General features: G+C 41.1%; 1 protein-coding gene and 1 long non-coding RNA gene across 3 annotated transcripts in view; one reads left to right on the top strand and one right to left on the bottom strand.

The window, feature by feature from the left end:
* Nucleotides 1-6,603, top strand: part of Pkhd1l1 (polycystic kidney and hepatic disease 1 (autosomal recessive)-like 1) — a 146,385-nt gene extending 139,782 nt beyond the window's left edge. For both annotated transcript variants that reach the window (XM_013512746.1, XM_005381882.2), the window contains exons 76-78: nucleotides 418-571; nucleotides 4,065-4,328; nucleotides 6,324-6,603. In XM_013512746.1, the coding sequence (XP_013368200.1) occupies nucleotides 418-571; nucleotides 4,065-4,328; nucleotides 6,324-6,334 (429 nt within the window). In that variant the 3' untranslated portion in view covers nucleotides 6,335-6,603. The remainder of the gene's footprint in view (nucleotides 1-417; nucleotides 572-4,064; nucleotides 4,329-6,323) is intronic.
* A 7,380-nt stretch (nucleotides 6,604-13,983) lies between these two features.
* LOC102024112 lies at nucleotides 13,984-19,575 on the bottom strand. The gene is made up of 3 exons (XR_260483.1): nucleotides 19,230-19,575; nucleotides 16,072-16,180; nucleotides 13,984-14,077 (listed from the first exon to the last, which is right to left on the bottom strand). It is a non-coding gene; the product is annotated as an uncharacterized LOC102024112 (long non-coding RNA).
* Nucleotides 19,576-19,581: the final 6 nt, after the last annotated feature.

The following is a 19,581-nucleotide window of genomic DNA, read 5'->3' on the forward strand; positions in this document are numbered from 1 at the left end:
GCCAGCTTGGCCCATGCCAAGGTGCTGGCAGCCAGGGGATTATGCCACCCCTTAGACGCTGGACTAACACCGGGTATCCTCTTCTACTGTTTCAAAATGTGTCTTCATTTCTTCATCCTTCTTCATTTAAATGAAGTTGGTGCTCTTGTGCCCCTATTTGTGAACTCTTTGGGTGAGATAAGGAGCCTCTGTAGATTTTAAATTTGTTATGAGGCATTTACAAGATAATAGTTTAGCTTCTTTTTTTTTTTTTTTTCTCCCCGGTACTGGGAATCGAACTCACGACCTTGCGCTTGCCAGGCAGGTGCTGTGCCACTGAGCTAAATCCCCAGCCCTAGGTTAGCTTCCTTTCAGAAGAGCATGGAACAGGACAATGGTTATAATTGTCTGCTATTCTTTTTTTTTTTCCTTCCTAAGGGTAATTGTGTGTCTGTTGGGATCACTCCACTGACTTTGAAGGCTGTACTAAAGGACTCCAATAATAACCAAATCAGTGGCCTTAGCGGAAATACAACAATTCCATTTAGCAGCTGTTGGGCCAACTATACAGACCTTACTCCTCTTAGAACAGGTGAGTGACCTATCTATTTGGGTTTTGTTGTGGCATTTTAATCATGCCCATAATATACTTTGATCATATCCCTCTCCCTTACTGTCTTCTCCCTTGTTCCCCAATCCCCTTCTTCCTTCAAACAGTCTAAGTGGACTATTGTAGAGCCTCACATATATACCTGTAAGTAGAGACAATCACAGTTTTCTCTTAATGAACAAAACATTCTACGACACAGTGGTCAATACAATTGTAGACATCAGGGTATTGTACTGTACATCATTTCAGAAAATATTTAAGGTAGCCTATGAAAATAGCTTTAATGTGCAGCATGAAATAGAAATTACAATAAGCAATCAAGAAAATAAAAATAGCTAAGATGAAGCTGTGCATAAAAAATGATTTATATTTTCTTTTTTACCCATTTGTGTGTTTTTCTAAAGTGCCTTGTTAAGTAGGTATTACATTTCTAGTAAGAGAAGTTGATATATGTATTTCAAAGTTTAAGAAAGAAGGGGCTATGTAGGCTCATTAACTTTAATGCCCTAAGCAGGAGTTGAAGTAGAAACTTGACGGTAGTTCTCTGAAAATAAATGCCAGGGAAAAACATGAGCATGACCGTGATTCATAGCGCCTATCAGATCCTTAAACCACTAGCTGTGGAGAACTGTCACATGCGCTGAGAGCTAATGTCTCCCATGAGTTCTCACCAAGGTATCCAATGAACCTGTGCCAAGTGGTGCATTGAACGTCACTACGGTAACTACAACCATAAACTCCACAGTACTGTCCTTATGTTCCGTCCATAGTGGTTGGTGGCATTACTCCTTTGGTATAAACCATTTTACTAGGGTCCACATGATATCTCCAAATAACAGAGTTTACTGGTGATAAGTTACAGAGTATCTAAAAGAATGAAATGAATAAGCTCTGTGAATTTGAAACACGCCTCCATTAATCCGTCAATTCAATATGGGGTCCGTTTAAGACCATTAGTAACCTTAACCTCCAAGCAGGTTCTGTGGTAGCACCTTCCACTTCTTACTGCGCTCCTCAAACACGTGTCAGTGTGAATGCACATATAGACGCGCACACCACACACACACAAACACAGCAGGTCTGATTAAAAATCACTGTAAAGAGTAAAATAAGAAAAAACTTTTCAACAAAGTCTGACTTTAAAAAGAAAATTATATCAGAAGTTAAACTAATTCCAAAAGATTGGCTCGCCTTATTTTTCATTGCTTTGTGCTTTGATATATTCAGTTTGCCTAGGGGCAACCGTGTCTTAACCTGTTTGCTAAGGATCAGACAACAAAGAATTCCACTTTGTGCTCTTGGGCAATTGCCTAGGAGGTCCTACTGTGTGCTGGTTCTCTCAACAGCCAACATAATAATAGGACTGCAATGTTTTTGAGGGAAATGAGGCATCTGACAGGAACACTACCTGAAGAGAAGGTTGTTCACCTCTTCATAAAAGTGGGCCTTTTGGCAAAGGCCTGACCTTGTGACCAACGCCCTCAAAATATTATTTCCACAGACCAGCAATATAGCTCAGCAGCACAGTGCCTGCCTGGCAAGCGCAAGGTCCCAAGTTGGATTCCCAAAATATATGTATATACATATATATATATGACTTCCAAATAGCAAGACTCCAAAATAAGCACGATCACTGCAGTGCAAGGCAATGAAGTAAGCTTTTGACTCGCTCACAGATATCCTCACCATCAGTCACTGCAAGAGAGCCCCTCGCAAATGACACTACAGGCTGACAACACAGCGGCAGCAGGGTCCTTGTCTACAAACAGCTCCATGAAGAGCAAAGCAGGGCCACTGGGTAGAGGAGATACGGGTTGTGGATTGCATTTTTTCACCAACCTGCTGATGGGCATTTGGGACCTGCTTATCTAGCAACCTATGTAATGTTTACTGTTTGTTTTGGTTCCTACTGTTACACATGAAAGTAGTTTAAAATCCAGTGGGTTAAAACAACTACCGCTCCATCTCTTGACACAACTATTTGGGGTCAGGAATTTGGGCAGGGAAAGCTCACATATGTTCCTTGATAACTGGGGCTTCAGCTGAGATGTTTACTGGCTGGCCCTGACAGAAATGGCTTGCATGCCAAGGTCCTGATTCTGGAGTTTGTCTGCATTCTTCATTTGTCTTCTATGTGGTTTTTCCAGGAAGCTACTTTAGGCTTCCTCAAAATATTGCAAGAGGTGAAAGATAAGGTCAATTTTTAAAAATTCTCAATACTTTTTTTGGAGGGGGGTCTTTTTGAGACAAGGTCTCACTATGCAGTTCAGGCTGGCTTTCAACTCGCTTTGTAGCCCAGGCTAGCTTCAAACTTGCAGCAATGCTCCTGCCTCAGCCTCCTGAGTGCTGGGATTACAGGTGTGCGCCACCATGCCAGGCCAAAAATCCTCAATTCTTTACCCATCAAAAGTGCTAAAAAATAAAGTGCAACTGGCACAAAAATTTATGAGGTTATTTTCAGTGTGAAATAAATGAAAAACTTAAATACAGCATTACCATGAATTTTCAGTGGCTACATTACCATTGTTGGTACATGCACAAAGGTGGTCAAGAACTAATTATATTCTCTCCCTGACAAAAAAGGAAGAGTGAAACAGAAATGATTTTTAAAAAACAAAGAAAAAGAGAACAGTAAGAACTTACAAGGCTGTGCAAGTATTCCAAACCTTGTTCTATGTGGTAACTACAGTTAATGATAGCAGTAGTGCCAGAAGAAGTTATGTCATGGAAAAATACATCAGTTATTCCATATTCAAAACTGTGGAGGAGAAAATTAAGGGGGTATAGCTCAGGAGTAGAGTGTTTGACTGCAGAATGCAGATTAAAAATTATTTGGATGAGCTCATTGTTATTCATCCTATAAACATAGGCTTCTTCAAGATGTTTCTCCAAAATATCTACCTGGAGTAGGAAGTTAGGAAGACTCAATTGTCTAAGTCTCCCAGACTTCAAATAAATTTGGAAGATTGTTAAAAATTGTTTAGTCTGAGTGGAGGGTGTTGGGGTTTTGGTTGCACTATTCTTTCAACTCTTCAGTAGTTTGAGGATTTTATAAAATGTAAAGTTTTGTATCCACCCTCCATTCCCCTAAGTGGCGCTGAGGTCTCCCCACACTTAGATCAGGTAGGCAGGGAAAGGACTCAGACCCTATACTCTCACCTGCCTTCCCTGTTGTCCTGTATTTGAAACAGCCTGCTTCCCATTTCTGGGAAAGAACCCTAAGAAGCAGGTACTGCTGCTGCAGAAAGAAAATCTACCCAGGTTCCCCTGCATGTGGTTAGTGGGAGGATTGAAACTTTCCTTTTTCTCCACCGTTGTTTGTACTTGAACCAATTTATCTGACTCAGTTTCCCAAAGTACTTCTTTGGTAAATAGATACCACGTATCTAAATAGATAGATAGTAAATAGATACTACTGGAAAATAACCAAGAAAGTCAACCGATGTGATGCTTCCCTCCCGCCCCCCGCCCCCAGGAAAAAACTATAAGCTTGAATTTCTCCTGGAAAATGTTGTTCGGGCAGAATCTAGAACTTTCAGCCTGCCAGTGCAGTCTGTCTCTGGTGGCGGCGGCAGCAGCGCGAGCAGTAGTAACGGAGGCGGCAGCAGCAGCCACAGCAAGGCATCAGCGGTGGGGACATCTGCCCAGATAACGGCGGTCCTGATTAGCTGTTTGATGGGAAGAGCGTTGCTGTTGGAAATATTCCTGGCTTCAGCTTTTATTCAGAACATCAGTGTGGGTAAGGACAGTTCATTTTGCATGTAATGTATGTCTCCATGTGTTGTAGTACCAGTGAATGTTTCCTAAGGAATGTGTGTGTGCCCAGCAATTGCGCTTGGCCCTGCAGCCTGAAGAGCAGAGATAGGATAACCCCACAGGAAATAGTATCCACAGTGCATGTTGTATATGTGAGGCGTGATCAAAATACACAGTTAATGTTTAATTTTTCAAAATGTATTACAGTAAAAGGCACTTTGCTATTAAGTCCCCTCATAATACATCCCCTCTCTTAGAACACACTTATCCCATCATTCTTGTCACTTTCCAGAGCAGTTTTGGAAGTGGTCTTTCATGAGTTTCTTTTCTTTCATTCATCTCGGTTGATGACAATGTCATCTCTTCAGGTTCCTCAGGTTGACACTTGTTCCACTTCTTTCTTTCCTTCCAGCTCTGCATCTCCTCATGCTCTGCGCATCCACCGCCAGCCAGACTTGCTGCTTCTTGTGCAGCAGCCTCAGACCATCTTTTCTATTCTCTTGTTTCTTTTCAGCAGTTAAGATCTCCTCAGCTTTATCATTGCAGTCCAGTCCTCAGCTTTACTGGGGCTTCCTTTCTGGCCAAACTCACAACATTTTAAATCATTCTTCTAGCCTCTTTGCTCCTGGTTCTCAACATAAATCTGACTAAAAGCCCCCAACGGTAACCATGCCACTGCCTCAACATTCAACTGCCTTGAAATTTCCTCTGCCAGATTAATTAGTCTGCCACCCTTAATCTCACTCTCAAGCAAAGTCTGTGGACACGAGGAAAATGCAGGCAAGCTTTCTGCCAATTCGTAACAAACATCATCTGGAGTCCACCAGCCAATGCAGTCCTTGTTCCCAGCAGAAACCTCCCGAGCCTGGTCTTTATCTGCTCGATTTCTATCAGCCTTCTGCTCTTCTGAACTGTGACCAAAATCTCCCATACAATACAGCCTAAGGCATTTCAGATCTACTCTTTCAGCTGATATCTCTGAACCTTTCCAAACTCTTCCCACAAGCTATTCTGAAAGGTTCTTGGACCACACGGTCATGTATAGTCACAGCAACAATCCCACTTCTCTGGTACCAAATTCTGTCTTTGTTACTTTTCTCTCATTGCTGAGACCCAACACCTAAAATTAAGGAAGGGAAGGTTTATTTAGCTCACAGTTTGTGAAGGTTTCAGTCTATATTCAGCTGGCTCCAAGGCAGGGTGGCATGGCACAGGGGCAACAGTTCAAGGTGGCAGAAGACAGCAAAAGCAGCAAGAGCTAAAGAGGGGAAAGCAAGCCTCTTTTTTTTCCCCTTATAGTGTAAGGAGGGCCGGTGCAGCACTCCCTCCATCTGGACCTCTTTCTCTGGAGCAGGATGAGGATGTTTACAAAGGGAGACCCTGGCCCCCTGCTGAGTGACTTAGTCAAACTTCTAAATTCAAGTTGACACAATGTACCAATCATTACAACTGCCTCCCTGTTCCATTCATTCCCCTGAGGAGTCCTCTCAATTTCAGTGTTTCCATCAGCCCTACCTTCTGCTATTCATCACATCTACCTCTCCCAGCATCTTTCCAGGGTCTGCTCACATCCCGTTTTTTTGTGTTTTGTTTTGCTTTAAATCAGCCTTCCTTTCTTCTTTCCCACCCTACAGTGCATTGAAATGTTGGGCTGCTTTATGCCTTTTCAGTCCAACTTAATGTTTTACATTTAAGAAAATGGTGAAGCTCTACTAAATAACATGGTAAAGCTTGAGTGTGAAAAATACACACAATATCTTATGTAATCATAATTGGCTCTCTACATGTCCATAAAATAAAAGGGAAAAAGAAGCACTACTGATTCTAAAATAAAGTTGGTACACTTTGAAATACTTTTAAATATTACTTTTGCTGTATAATATTGAAAGATTTAGAAAGTTAAAATTAATGGTACATGTTTTCAATCATGCTGTATGTTACAGCTTTTAAAATGTTTTGTGTTGTTTTCCTTTTTCAGGAAGCAACTAAAGGACTGTTCTAAATGAAGATGCTGAAAACAAAAATACAAGAATTACTTCATGACCTATTTTGTTGTACTACAATAAAAATTTTAGAGCATTTTCAAGAAAATATTCTATTTTATTTTTTGTACCAGGACCTTGTGCTTGCCAGGCAGGCACTGTGCCACAGAGCTATATCCCTGGCCCTAAAATATTTTTATAATATGTAATATATACTCAGTTTTAATCACAAAAGTGAGATTTATTCAAAATATAAATTTCTTATGATTCTTTTTATTTGTATGTTCTCATTTTACCTCAAAAAACTTCTAGCAATCTCTGGTTTGGAAGCAGATATGCCACCTCCAAGTCATTTTACCAAGGAATCACAGAATTCTTTAGAGCTAGAGTTTGACTTAAGCTATTTAGAAGAGGTTAGAGGCATTTTGAGTTTTTTAACGTAGGTGGGAAGGGGTGATTATTTTCTGTCTATTGAAGAGTCTCTAACTTCCATCAATCTAAGTAAGTCATTCTGATTTTTGAGGGCTCAGGAGAGATGAGACTCTTCTAACCTTTTTCAGCCTGAGTTACTGTCTTTCAGATGTACAATAACACCTAAGAATTTTAGACTGTCCTGGATTTTTGGACATACGAAACTGACCAATATTGCAAGAAGGGCTTTCTGGGTGTCCCAGGAACAGGCTTTTGGAACAAATGCAAGCTTGTTCTCTGCTTCCTGCTCCTTCCCACTCAAAAGAACCACCTCTGGGGCTAGAGATGTAACTCAGTGGCAGAGTGTTTGCCCAGCATACACAAGGCCCTGGGTTCTACAGCCAGAATGACACAAAAAGGGCCCCAGCTAGGAGTTAGAGCCCCTGCAATCCCATGCAATCACAGAACAGAGTAACTTTATTTTCAGGAAGAGAAATTAAGGAATGCAGAAAGGCCATAGATTAATGTAGCTAAGGTAACTATAAGCTCTCATATTATAAAAAACATTATCTAACTCTTACATAGAGAGTTCTATAAGGAATCCTTAACTTGGGAGGAATCCCAGCCAGGCATTGCAGCCATGTCCAGAACAGGGACAGATGGTGCTCAGAAGTTATTTGCTAACAAGTCACATACTGCAAGCATTTGGGACAGCTGAAAAAATTCAACAAAGTCTATATCTTTGTTTTCTGCATTATCACCTTTTAGTAGATTCACCTCTGATCACTGTTCATCTTGCTTAATAGAAAAAGTCTATTTACCAGATAGTTAAATCCATATAGCTTTATATATATATATTTAGCACTTTACTCAGTTGAAGATTTATTTAGCAGCTACTAGGCATCAGATATCCTGGTGAATGAGAAGACCTCAGAAATAAGATAAGATGTTATATACATGCTCCAAGAGTTTACAGGGTAAATGGTGAAACAATGGGAACAGATAATTTCAATACAATATGGCCTGTGAGAGAGATAGATGCACGTTGCTGGAGTGGGGTGAAAGGGGGGACTTTCTGTCTTTGTTACTTTTCTCATTGCTGAGACAAAGTACTCGACACCCAAAGTTAAAGGAAGAGAGTTTATTTAGCTCACAGTTTGTAGAGGTTTCAGTACATAATCGGCTGGCTCCAAGGCAAGGTGGCATGACAGAGGAGCACCCCAGAGGATAGACAGTTCATGGTAGCAGAAGACAGTGAAAGTAAGCCAGAGAAGGGGGAGATAAACCTCTCTCTGTCTTTTGTATTGTATCCAGTGTACTGGGATTAGGGCAGTGCCAATCCAATCAGTGGACCCATCCAACAATCACCCACCCTTCATCCCAGCACCTTTAATCCCAACATTGCACTAGGAATCAGTCACACATTCTAGATTCAGCCACTTCTAAAAAACCCCTATGATTCCATAAGGCTTTTGGGGGACATCTAGACACAAACTTTAACACTTCCCTTTGGGGGAAAGGGCATTCAGTAAGGATTGAAATAGATGACAGACAGCTTCTAGAAGATGATACTTGGGAAAAGTTTTGAGGAATGAGGCACAGCATCAAAGAAGAAGGTCAAGCAGCAAGTATGGTGGCAAGAGAGAAGGGGAAAGACTGCATCTCAAAGGTGGGAGTTCTCCCTCATGCAGCAGATTGAACTGTTATCTCACAAGTTAGCCCTGGTAGGGCTCATTGTTTATTGGACAGATGAAGCAGTTGGATGTTATAGGCACACCAAGCAACACAAAAGAGAAGGTAAAAGACAAGGCTAGGGGAGGGTGACAGCCTTCTGTCCACATGTCTGTCTTGGGTTTGTTCTGTGTTTCACAGGGATACAGTGTTAGCAAGATATTAAAATAAAAGTTTTGGCTAAGACAGAGTACAAATGGGGTACCAAAGAAAGATGTAACACTATTTAAAGTAGGTAGCCTGAAAGAGTAAAATATTAAAGGCATTTGAAGAGTAGTTCTTTGACCATGGGTGTGCCAAGAGGCCCCCTTTTTTCTTTTTTTTTTTTTTTCAAATTTTTATTTTTATTTTTATTTTTTTAAAATTTATTTATTTATTTATTTTTTTTGGTTTTTCTCCGGTACCGGGAACCGAACTCACGACCTTGCGCTTGCCAGGCAGGCGCTTTGAGGCCCCTTTTTTCAAAGGGGAAGAAGAGAGGGTACTAGTTCCCAATGCCAAACCAAGATAAAGGAATTCTTTTGCCCATGGAAAGCTTCATAGAGTACACAAAACACACAGGGGAGGCACTGAAATGTCAGAGTGGTAAGTAGTAGAGAAAGAGCCTCTCTGAGTATTGCTATCCAGATGCTGGAATATAGCAAGGTAAGGAAGACAAGAGGGAGGGAAGTGGGTCCCCTAGAGCTAGGAAAGATCTGAGACACAAATTAAAGCCCAGGTAGAGAGTGAAGGGAGAAACTTCAGTAAAGAGGAAGGAGGTAGCCTGCGGCACCTTCTCCCTGAGATGAGACTCACTGTGCAAGAGGAGTAATTCAAACCTGTAGACACAGGTGACTGCTGGCAACCCCTGAGCTCTCCATGGAGAAGTGTTGCAGTGGAGGGGAGCAGTGGATGTGAAGGACTGCATTAGCTGGTGGTGAGTGTTGAGGGCTCAGTTGTCCCACATGAGAGAACAATTGGCTGGGAATCATCTTGAAGAGGGGCCAACTGAGTTTAGAACTCAGAGTGGCTGCTGGCTCCATCTAGTGTATCCCAACTGGGCTCAGGCCTGCAGAAGTTGTGCTGACAGCTGCAGGCCGAATGAGTCTGGTCTTGATCTGAAGGAGCAGGCTCACTGAGATTATCCACCACCCTGCCAAAAAGTTACTGCTGATTTATCCCAGCTAAATCAACACAGATCAGGACTCTGTCTCCACATCTTCTCTATCAGTGATTGCAGAGACAAACCTGGAAATGGACCTCTTTTCTATCTTGTTTGTTTCTTCTTCTTGTTGTCATTTTGTTTTTGTGTTTTCCCCCTCTTTTGTTTGATCCTGTTTTTATATGAGAGTGAATGTGGTTTCTAGACTCTTGGGTTGTTGTTTAGTTCTGTTCTTTTTATCTCTTCCTTCTCTCTTGCCCTGTAGTCTTCTGCACCAGTTTCCTAAAGTTCCATGATCCCCCTTTGTCCTCCATCCTTACTTCTAATCTCTTCTTCTTTTTCTACCTGTCAATTTTTCCCCAACCCCTTTTAAATTTTAACCCCTTAGGTTAAAATTGACATATGAAGGACTTATGTACTGCATATAATTTTCTGGTCTATTTTAGATTTTGTTACATAACTACAAACCTAGTTCATACAGTTAAAAGTGGCCAATTAGTGGTTATATCAGTTTGTCATTTTCTAGGCAATGACTGTTGCTACTGTTATTGCTGATGGTACCACTGTAGCCAAAAGTGACATAATTGTTCTAAACAGTGATTCTTCCTGGTATTCCAAGACTGAGATTGACTAAGGGTCATAAAAAGTACTATGGCACAGTGCCAAAGAACCAGGGGCTGGGCCAAACAGGCAACAACTTCTCATCCCCAACAAATTGAAGAGGTAGAATCTTATAACAAACTCAAAACCCACAAACCAGCTATACCTGGAAGATACCTCAGAGAAGTAGTCATTTCCTAAGGGTTCTAAATACTAGCAATAAAGCAACTGACCATAGATAACTTACAAGCATCACCCCAGGAATTAAATTAAAAAATGAAAAGACACTTAAACAAGATGTAACCCCAGATACCTAGTTCACAAAAGGTAAACCCAGGGGGCAGTGAGGTGAGACAATTCAAAAGCCACCCACCTGACCTCTCTGAAGTGATAACAAGAAAACAATTGAATGAGACTCTAGAAAAAAATCAAATCAGAAATAATTTCTTAGATAACTGCAGAGATGGTGTCCACAGTGAAAACCATGCTTAGTGACTCCAGAGCAGATACAGGCAAAAAAATAGAGGAACTTAAGAAAAGTATGGAAGCCATGAATGCTCATCATAGGAAAGAAATGGAATCCATAAGGCAGATTCAAGCACATATCAAGGAGAATAAAAATTCCATTTAAAGTACCCATAGAAGATTAAGCCAAGGTGAGGGCAGGATCTCAGATACAGAAGACAGGCTTGTGATTAGTGATCATGAAAAGAAAGATTCCTTAAAAATGACAAGGGACCATGAGAAATCAATCCATCAGCTGCTAGATGAGGCAAAGAAGAATAACATATGACTGATTGTAGTCAATGAAAAAGCAGGAGATAGCACAAATGATATTTTTAAAAAACTGTTCACACATGTCATGGCAGAAAACTTCCCTGGTAGAGAGAAAAATTAGAAGTCCAGTTAGCCATGATCAAAAAAAAATCTACAACCAGGCATATCATAATCAAGATTCCAGAAATTCAACACAAGAATAGAATCATAAAAGCTGTTAAGGAAAAGAAACAAATCACCTACTAAGGAAAGCCCATTAGAATCACAGCTGACATCTCAGCACAAAGCCTCAAGTCAAGGAGAGCTTGGCGTGAAGCACAAAGCACACAACAGACTGATATTTATGCGATAGGAATCTAACCAATAAGCAGGTAGCTGAAGCAACCTGTGACGGCCAACTCCAGGGTTCCAGGAAGTGCAATAACAGCATAGTATTCATCAACACAGCATGTCCTTGAACCTGGATTCTAGCAATAGGGAGGTCTTCTCTTTTGCCTAGGAAGGCTGCTTAGAAGCAATGTAGACTGTAGGGAAAGAAAGCTAGGAGGAGGGTATACAATGCGTGGGAGTTAGAGGGAAAAGTTGATGCAAACAGCTATAACAGAAATAATCAGTTCTAAGGAAACTGTATGTAAGGTGTTCCTGGTACTGAGGTGAGAGCTTCAGAGAACACATGGAAACCCCTTCATGAGGGACATCTGCCTTGTCCAGGGGCACTTGCCTAGAGCTCACTCCACCAGTAATTCAATACTTTCACCCTCAGTTCCTACCCTGACAGGGTGACAAAGCTCTGTTCCTAAATGAGGATGAGAGAAACCCAAGGTGCCTACATTCTGTGCCAAGAGTTAAGCATTAAATTTTCTAGTGCAAATCGAGTTTACTTTCCATTCCATGATGCTTTCTTTCCATTAAGAAACTCAATTCTAAGAATCGCAATTTTAGCATCGATGGAACAAATTTCTACATGTGGGTTCTGGAAGAGATGCAAAAATAATTTTCACATCAGAACACTGCGCAAGCCACAGAACTGCCAACATCTGTAGTCTTTCCTTGCCTAAAGTTTTAAGTTAATCTTCTGGAGGTTTTTGGTAAAAATCTTTCCATCGATTTTTTTAATGAAGAGGTTTTCTAATATAAGGCATTTGGTAGTAAAAGCCACTTCTAAAATTTTGCTTCTTGGCCACAGATTTTGTTTCAAAATTCCCAAAATAATTTACTTAAGCTTCCAACCATCTGCTTTTTCAGAGCTTTCTAGAGTTATCATATTAAATGCACTTAATAGTCAATGCTAGATAAATTAAAATTTAGTACTGTTGGAAATGCCCAATTTGGTAGGAATGTATAGGCAATGGGATTTCACATAGCCTTCAACCATTAGCTAGCCACTGGTTTTACATTTTGCTTCTAATTTCTTTGCTCTTCATGTTTCTCTCACATTGCTGTCTTAGAAATTGATGTTTAATTCTTTTAAAGGCTTTCAAACTAAGAATTGGTTCTGTAGGTATTGTACAAGCCATAAAAATCCTTTGTTGTGCTATGCTTTTGTGATACACATGCATATGTTTTGGGTTTTATCCATGGTTCTTGATTCAGAACTCCTTCCCAAAGACTGGCCACAGAAAGTACAATTTCTTTCTCTTAAGATCACAGAAAGCCTACTCTTCCCTCCCTTTCTCTGACCTGCCTTGGTTATTGATAAGACCCCTCTCCAGCTGCCATTTCAGAAGGGGTCCTGTTCCATAAAGAGTAGATTGGATGCTGCTACTCAGAGCCCAAAATAGGACTGTAAAAACAGTCCTTTCTGGGAGCAAGTCTATTAGTCTGTGTGTATTAAAAATGCATTGACATCTCCATAAAAAGCCACACAGAAGGGGTTCAGTGAGCTTGTGCATAACTGAATGTACAGAGGTTCCTGGAAGAGTGGTAGCAGAGAGGGGCATGGATGTTCTTCATCCTTTCCCACATAACTCAGCCCTGTGCATCTCTTCGTCTGCATCCTTTGTGATGTCCTTTATAATAAACTGCTAGACGAGTGTACGCGTTTCCCTGAGTTCTGTGAGCCTCTTGAGCAAAGCAACTGAATCTGCAGAGAGGGTTGTGAGAACCCTGATGTGTAGCCATCAGGCAGAACTTGGAATAAAGCAACCTGCAACCTGGGGCTTGCAAATGGCATCTAAATTGGAGAAGGGCAGTTTTGGAAACTAAGTCCTCACCCTGTGGGATCTGATGCAATCTCTATCCAGCTCGTGTTAGAACTGAATTGAATTAGAGGACAGCTAGGTGGTCTCTGATGCAGGATTGTTGATTGATGTTTGCTAGGGGTGTGTATGTGTGTGTGGTGAGCAGGGGCCTTACACAGGTCTCAGACGTGATCTGTATTGTGAGCATGTGTATCTGTTTGCTTTCTCCTACTCAGTACTGTTGTTTCTGGGATATGAAAAATTGGTAAAGTAAACGTGCTCCCATTTTGGTAAATGTAAGGAGCATGGAATTAGAAGGTAATAAGAATATTTTCCTGTATTCCTCACAATAGGTAAAATGTTTATATCTTGAACCACTCTCTTTCCTTTTACCTAATTCCATCACCTTCTGAACACTGAAACAACTTCTAGATGATCTATCTGCTTTTATCTCTTCTTTCATTCCCCAAAGTGCTGTCTAAAACACTTCCACTGTGAATAATTTCAATAATAGTGATGAAATGAAGACTGACCTCATGCTAAGCACCATATAATGATGCTGAGACGCTGTGTTCTACATTACTGTCCTTACAATAAGCCCATACATCAAACATCTCCTTTTCTAGATGAGGAAACTTGAAACCTAAGAAGATTAGGGAAAATGCTCAAGATCATGCAGAACTACTAACAGTAAAGCTGAGATTCAAATCCAGGCAATCTAACATCAGAGTCCAAGTTCCAACATTTAATTGCCTCTCATTTTTCTTCAGGCATGAGAACATGTTTCATTGTGAAGAGTTTTTAGGATAACGTGTTTCTGTCCAAATTCCTGCTCAGATTCCAGGTTTATACTTTAGCACCTCGGTGCTGTCAGGCAAGTGCTTAGTTGTACTTCCTCTCTGTTTCTCACCTGTGAAATAAGGAAATATCCACCTTGTGACAGAGTATTTGAGGACTGATGATATCACACATGTGGTACATAACTGAGAGTCTAATAGGCTGTAGGCTTTCAGTAAATGATAGCCACTCCTGTTGTTTTACTACCGTAATGTTGCCTATATCATGTCAGTCATTGGTCCAATAAATCACTAGGCTTCATATTACACTGGAACGGTGCCTAGCATGCAATAAGCACTACGTTAGTGCTAATTATGAGAATCATCGGCTGGGCACTGGGCCACCTAGAACAAAGACTATTTCACAGCTTTCCTTTCAGTGAAGACTGTCCAGATTCTGTGTGGTGGGCTGTAAAACCAGAAATAACCTTTGGAATGTTCTAAGAATTTTCCTTAAAATATGGCTATGACGCATCCCTTTGCCCCTTTTGCCGCCCTTCCTCTTTTCCATACTGCATGGACCAAGATGCCTCCTTGGACCAAGGGGACGAAGGGCAGCCCCTGGGGGGAGGGACAGAGAACTCAGCAAAAGGGAGAGTGGGTTCCTCACACTGAGGTGTGCATCGGGTCAGCAATTGCTCTTTAAGACTTCATGGGTCCTTGGTGGGGATCCTAACTTTATCTGATATAAATCCTGGTTTCGTTGGATGTCTGACATGGGAGAATTTGGAAGGAACTAGAGGACAGGGAACGAATCTTCCTGGGACAGGAGTGTAGGTGTAGGTGGGAAGGGACAATATCAGGACAAGAAAGGGACTTAAAACAAAATGTATATTTGAAGTTATTACCAAAACAGAACTGCTTATATCTTGATGTGACTCCGTCATGAGTATGGTTAGGGCAACCTGTCTGAAACACCTAGAGGGCTGCATCCTTTCTGTACTCTAGTTGTGGGCATTTCGGCTTCCACAGGCTGACATGAGCTGCAGGAGTGTACAGTCTCCGGTTGAAAAAAAGGACTATAATTTCTCTATTCCAACATTCCCCATTCAAAGAGTGACTGGACTCTTGTAAGACCAAAAAAAGAAAAGCTTTTTGGCATCTGACCAGTTACGAATCTCTTGCTACCTGACTCAGAGGTCTCATTTAGTACTTAAGTCATTAGAATTTAATGATCTAAAATCCCCATGGAAGAAACTACACTTCCAAAAATGCTGTTTACTTACGAATGCCTACTTTAGGAGGAAAGTTTTGTTAAATTATGGGTTATGTGTTTGTTCGTTTTTGACTTTTCTTTAGAAGTGTGTTCATAAGTGTTGAATGAACTGCTTAAATAAATGAAGGCATAGGTAGCACTATGAAACTTTTTCTCTACCAGATTTTGGAAATAAAGAAATCCTCCCAAAGTTTACAGAAATTGCACTTTATCCTAACTCACAGTCAAATGGTTCAAATAACAGTGTATGAAATTCACACCCAGTTACAGACCAACTAGTTATGGTTGCTATGGTGATGGGCTCTTTGCCTATGAGCTTGAAAAATATGTTTTGGGCAAGATATTTATGAGTGTGCTTGGCTACTATGCAAGAAGATTTTCATTTGGTTTTTCTTTAGAGTAATTTATGTACTCAGGCAGATGATCCTTCATATAAAGTCTCCCTAGGAAAAGAGAAAAGTTTTTTATACTGAACATTTCTTGTATAATGTGAATTTAATTCTCACTTGTAAAGAATATAATTTCAGACCAGAACTACAGCAAGAAATATGTATTTCATTGTCAGGAGATGAGGAGTTTTCACTGTATAAAATGTACAATATACATACAAACACCTTTAATGAGAATTACTGATATGTCTGATATTTTCAAGGGCCAGAGATGGCCAGGTTGAGATCCACAAATAAATGTTAGAAATGAAGGCTTTAGAGAGCAATAATCAAGATACATCCTCCTGAGTAAATTTGAACTGATGCATGAGGGTGAACCAATTTCTATTTTGAAAAGGGTAATTACCATGAAGAAGGCTGTACTTTAAAAATATTTATGTTAGTCAGACAGCAAAGTACTGACCTGACTCTTGTGCGTACTGTCAGGAGCAAAGGATCCCATGAGCCAAAGGTCTGCAGAGAGAAGGGAAGTGCAGTGCTTTACTTCTGACCATGGCTTTTTCACTCCACATCTTTGAAACAAAGGGAACAGATGAGGCAGGGGCAGTGGTGTAGAGATGGATTCCCCCCGCCCCAACTGCAAAGCTTTCTATCCCCTCTCCTTTTCCTTTTATTTAATGTGTTGCTGGAAAACATGCCTATTTCTGGTTGCTGGTGACAGAAAATTCACCTCTATTTTCCTTGAAAGCATGATTCCCTGTGGTGAGCTCAGAGGATTCTCCTAGACATGCAAATGATAAACCTATATGGCTGGAAGACTCGTTGATGCTAATGTTGTTTCCAATACATTTCCACATATACTATGACATTTCAGTTCCAAAGTAAATCCCGAAAGAAGGAATTATTACCCTAATTTTGCGATGAGAAAACTGAAGTTTAAAACTTGTTCAAGGTCATAGCCACAATGAGGTCCATAGCTCAGTAGCTAAAGGACTGAGTCTTCCATGGTTAGGTCAGTATTGTTTTATTTTTGATTTTTCAGCTCATATACCAGAGAGATCATATTAGAAACTATTTTTTATATAAGTTGTAAGAATTTCAACACATTTGCTCTTAGAAATAATAAAAAACCCAGACTGTCAGGTCTTGTGCAGACAGACGAACTCTACTCAAGTCACAATATAGCTGAATTGTTTTACAGTTCTAATAGCAGTGTGGAGCTTAGCCAACGAATATTACATTACTGAACCTAACTACTGGATGGAGAATGAAAATTCAGCTGAGTGTGGTGGCACACACCTGTAATCCCAGCACTCGAGGAGGCTGAGGCAGGAGGATCGTTGTGAGTTCAAGACCAGCCTGGGCTACAAAGTGAGCTCAAGGCCAGCCTGAACTCCATAAGGAGACCCTGTCTCAAAAAAGACCAAAAGAAAGGAAAAAAAAAAAGAAAAGAAAAGAAAAGAAAAGAAAATTCACCCATCTTTTTTGGGTGAATCTATTTCTAGCTAAAAATAAAAAGTACACTATTACATTATATTTATCCTTTCCTATTGAGGCTCCTTCTGATGGAACTTAACTTTTAAATTGTTTTTAAATCTTGGGTCTTCCTATATTAAGGTATAAAAATAACTGCTGATTGTAATAATAATTATGATGAAAAACATGTAAATGCTTCACAGAAGCTAATTCTCAGTTAATAGCATAAAAATAAAAAAGCTACTTCAGATGGTTTGGCTTCTTTATTAAGCAGTTGACCCTAACTGTTAAATGGTGAATTCTAAATTAAAAATGTTGTAATTTTCCAGAATCTTAAAAGTTTACTATTTTGAAAGCGAATAAAGTTCTCCATTAGAAACAGCAATAAAATCCATTAAAAACTTTCAGAAAACATACCCTAGAAAATGTATCTGTTCAAAGCTGTCACTGTCAGAGCTGCAAAGGTTTGCTCTGAAATGAATGTGACTTTTACGATCTGTATCGAACCACGAACAGCTGGTCATTAATAAAAAGCCATTAAAGTCCAAGTCAGAACAGCAGGTCTAAAATTGATGGGAAAAGCCCACCCTCTGGTAAAATGCCAGAGAACGGGTTTGAGGTGATCTCAAAGTAGAAAATGTATTTGCAAGGTCTCCTCCAACCTTGTAGATGGGTCAGTTGACAAGATAGGACTGGGCCCCGGCTGGGGAACTCAGAACAGCAAAAACCATTTTGGGATGGAGGAAGGAAGTGAGCTGAAAGCTGAGAACGTGAATAGATCAGCTGGCAACTGGGCAAAAACTGACCCGAACTTTAAAGTGGGCAGAACAGTTTGTGCACAGAGCAGGTAGAATTAACTACACTCCGTGGAATAAAGGTAATTTGGAAAGAAATCTCTCAGTGCCACCCCTTCTGTTCCTCCCACCTGAGATTCCATACACAAGACTTGGGCAGAGGACAAGACTTTAAATTGCATTCCCCAAAGGGCATCCCCAAGCAAAAGCCCCAATTACTGACATCTTTGCTCCCCAGTTTTGAGGTTACCACTTAACAAGAAAAGAAGACTTAAAAATAATCTTTCAGAGATATCACTAAAGTGAATTTTAAGTTACCAGTCTGTAGCAAGCTTTGTTTTTTGTGTGGTTGCACTGGCAAACAAGTATTAAGTGACAGTTTCTAGAAAGGAATACATGCCTTTGTTTTCTTCTACTTTCAAATGACAAAACTGAAAAATCATGAAAAAGAAGACAAAGTCTTAAAGCATAGTCAAACATCTGAAGGAAAACTACGTCTTCAAGGGAAACACTTGAAAATACATTTACGCCAGGATTGCTGGATTTGGGGAAATCTGAAAGGTATGTAGGGCTGATTACAGTGGGGAGGAAGGGAAGGAGGAGATTGCTGCAAAGTTGAGGCGGTGTTGGATCAGTGGATCAGGAGAAGTTTTTTGGGGGGGGCGGGGTGGAAAGAGAGCTTGGTTGAGCAACAGTTCGCACACCGTTTGCAGCCTTTGACCAGATATACAAATTTCTGTCTTTCTCAGAAATACTTTGCAAGTTTTCTGAGGTTCTCTTGCACACAACACTGTAGTCTTTTTTTTTCTTTTTTGTTTTTTTTTTTGTTTTTTTTCCGGTACCGGGAATCGAACTCACGACCTTGCGCTTGCCAGGCAGGTGCTGTGCGGCTGAGCTAAATCCCCAGCTCCAACACTGTAGTCTTTTAATAGCGTACAAGATAGAAAGACTAAGACATGAAGAAAAATCAGTCTCCAAAGGGAGATCCAGTCAAATACAGCCAGGAAGGACTTTGTGGCAATTTTTAATTCTACAAGAAACTTAATATAAAGTGGTGGAGGTCGTTATCATGAATGAAGCAGAATTTAGACTCCACGAGGTGGCGGAGAGACGGAGATCTGCCCTCGTCACGTGCGAAACACGGTAACGAGAAGGATGGCTCTCATTTTTTGCCATCTAGACGCTGCTGTTTCTCGGTCCTATCTGGCAGAGGGTTCTGTGGGTGGACCTCAACAGGTCTTGATTGGAGGAGAGACACTACATACAAGGGAGAAGTAGGATAACTGGGCACAAGCCCAGCCTCTCTACGAAGAAAAAGCCCAAATAGCTTGCAACGGTCTCAGAAACTCACTTGCGATTAAAGGTCAGCCTGCTGGCCGATGGCCCCGCCCCTCGGCGTTCATTGGTTTCTAGTCCTGACGCCAGCCCCTCAGCTTCAACCCTATTGGACTACACAAGACCCAGTGCGGGGCACGCAAGTTGAAGGCTTGGAGTTCTAGGCGGCGAAGGGGCGGAGCCGGGGAGGAGCTGAGGGAGGAGCCAGGGAGGGTTTCTGAAGAGGGGGCGGACGTGGCAGCAGCGCGGCGGCCGCGGCGGAGCGCGCCCCCGGCTTTGAATGAAAGGGCTCGGGACTGAACACGCGGAGCGCGAGCTCGAGGACGAGGCCGGCTGCGCGCGCGTGCGTCGTGTGCGCGCGCGGCCCG

The sequence above is a fragment of the Chinchilla lanigera genome, unplaced genomic scaffold (genome assembly GCF_000276665.1).
Source record: "Chinchilla lanigera isolate Chin_1 unplaced genomic scaffold, ChiLan1.0 scaffold00016, whole genome shotgun sequence".
NCBI lineage: Eukaryota > Metazoa > Chordata > Mammalia > Rodentia > Chinchillidae > Chinchilla > Chinchilla lanigera.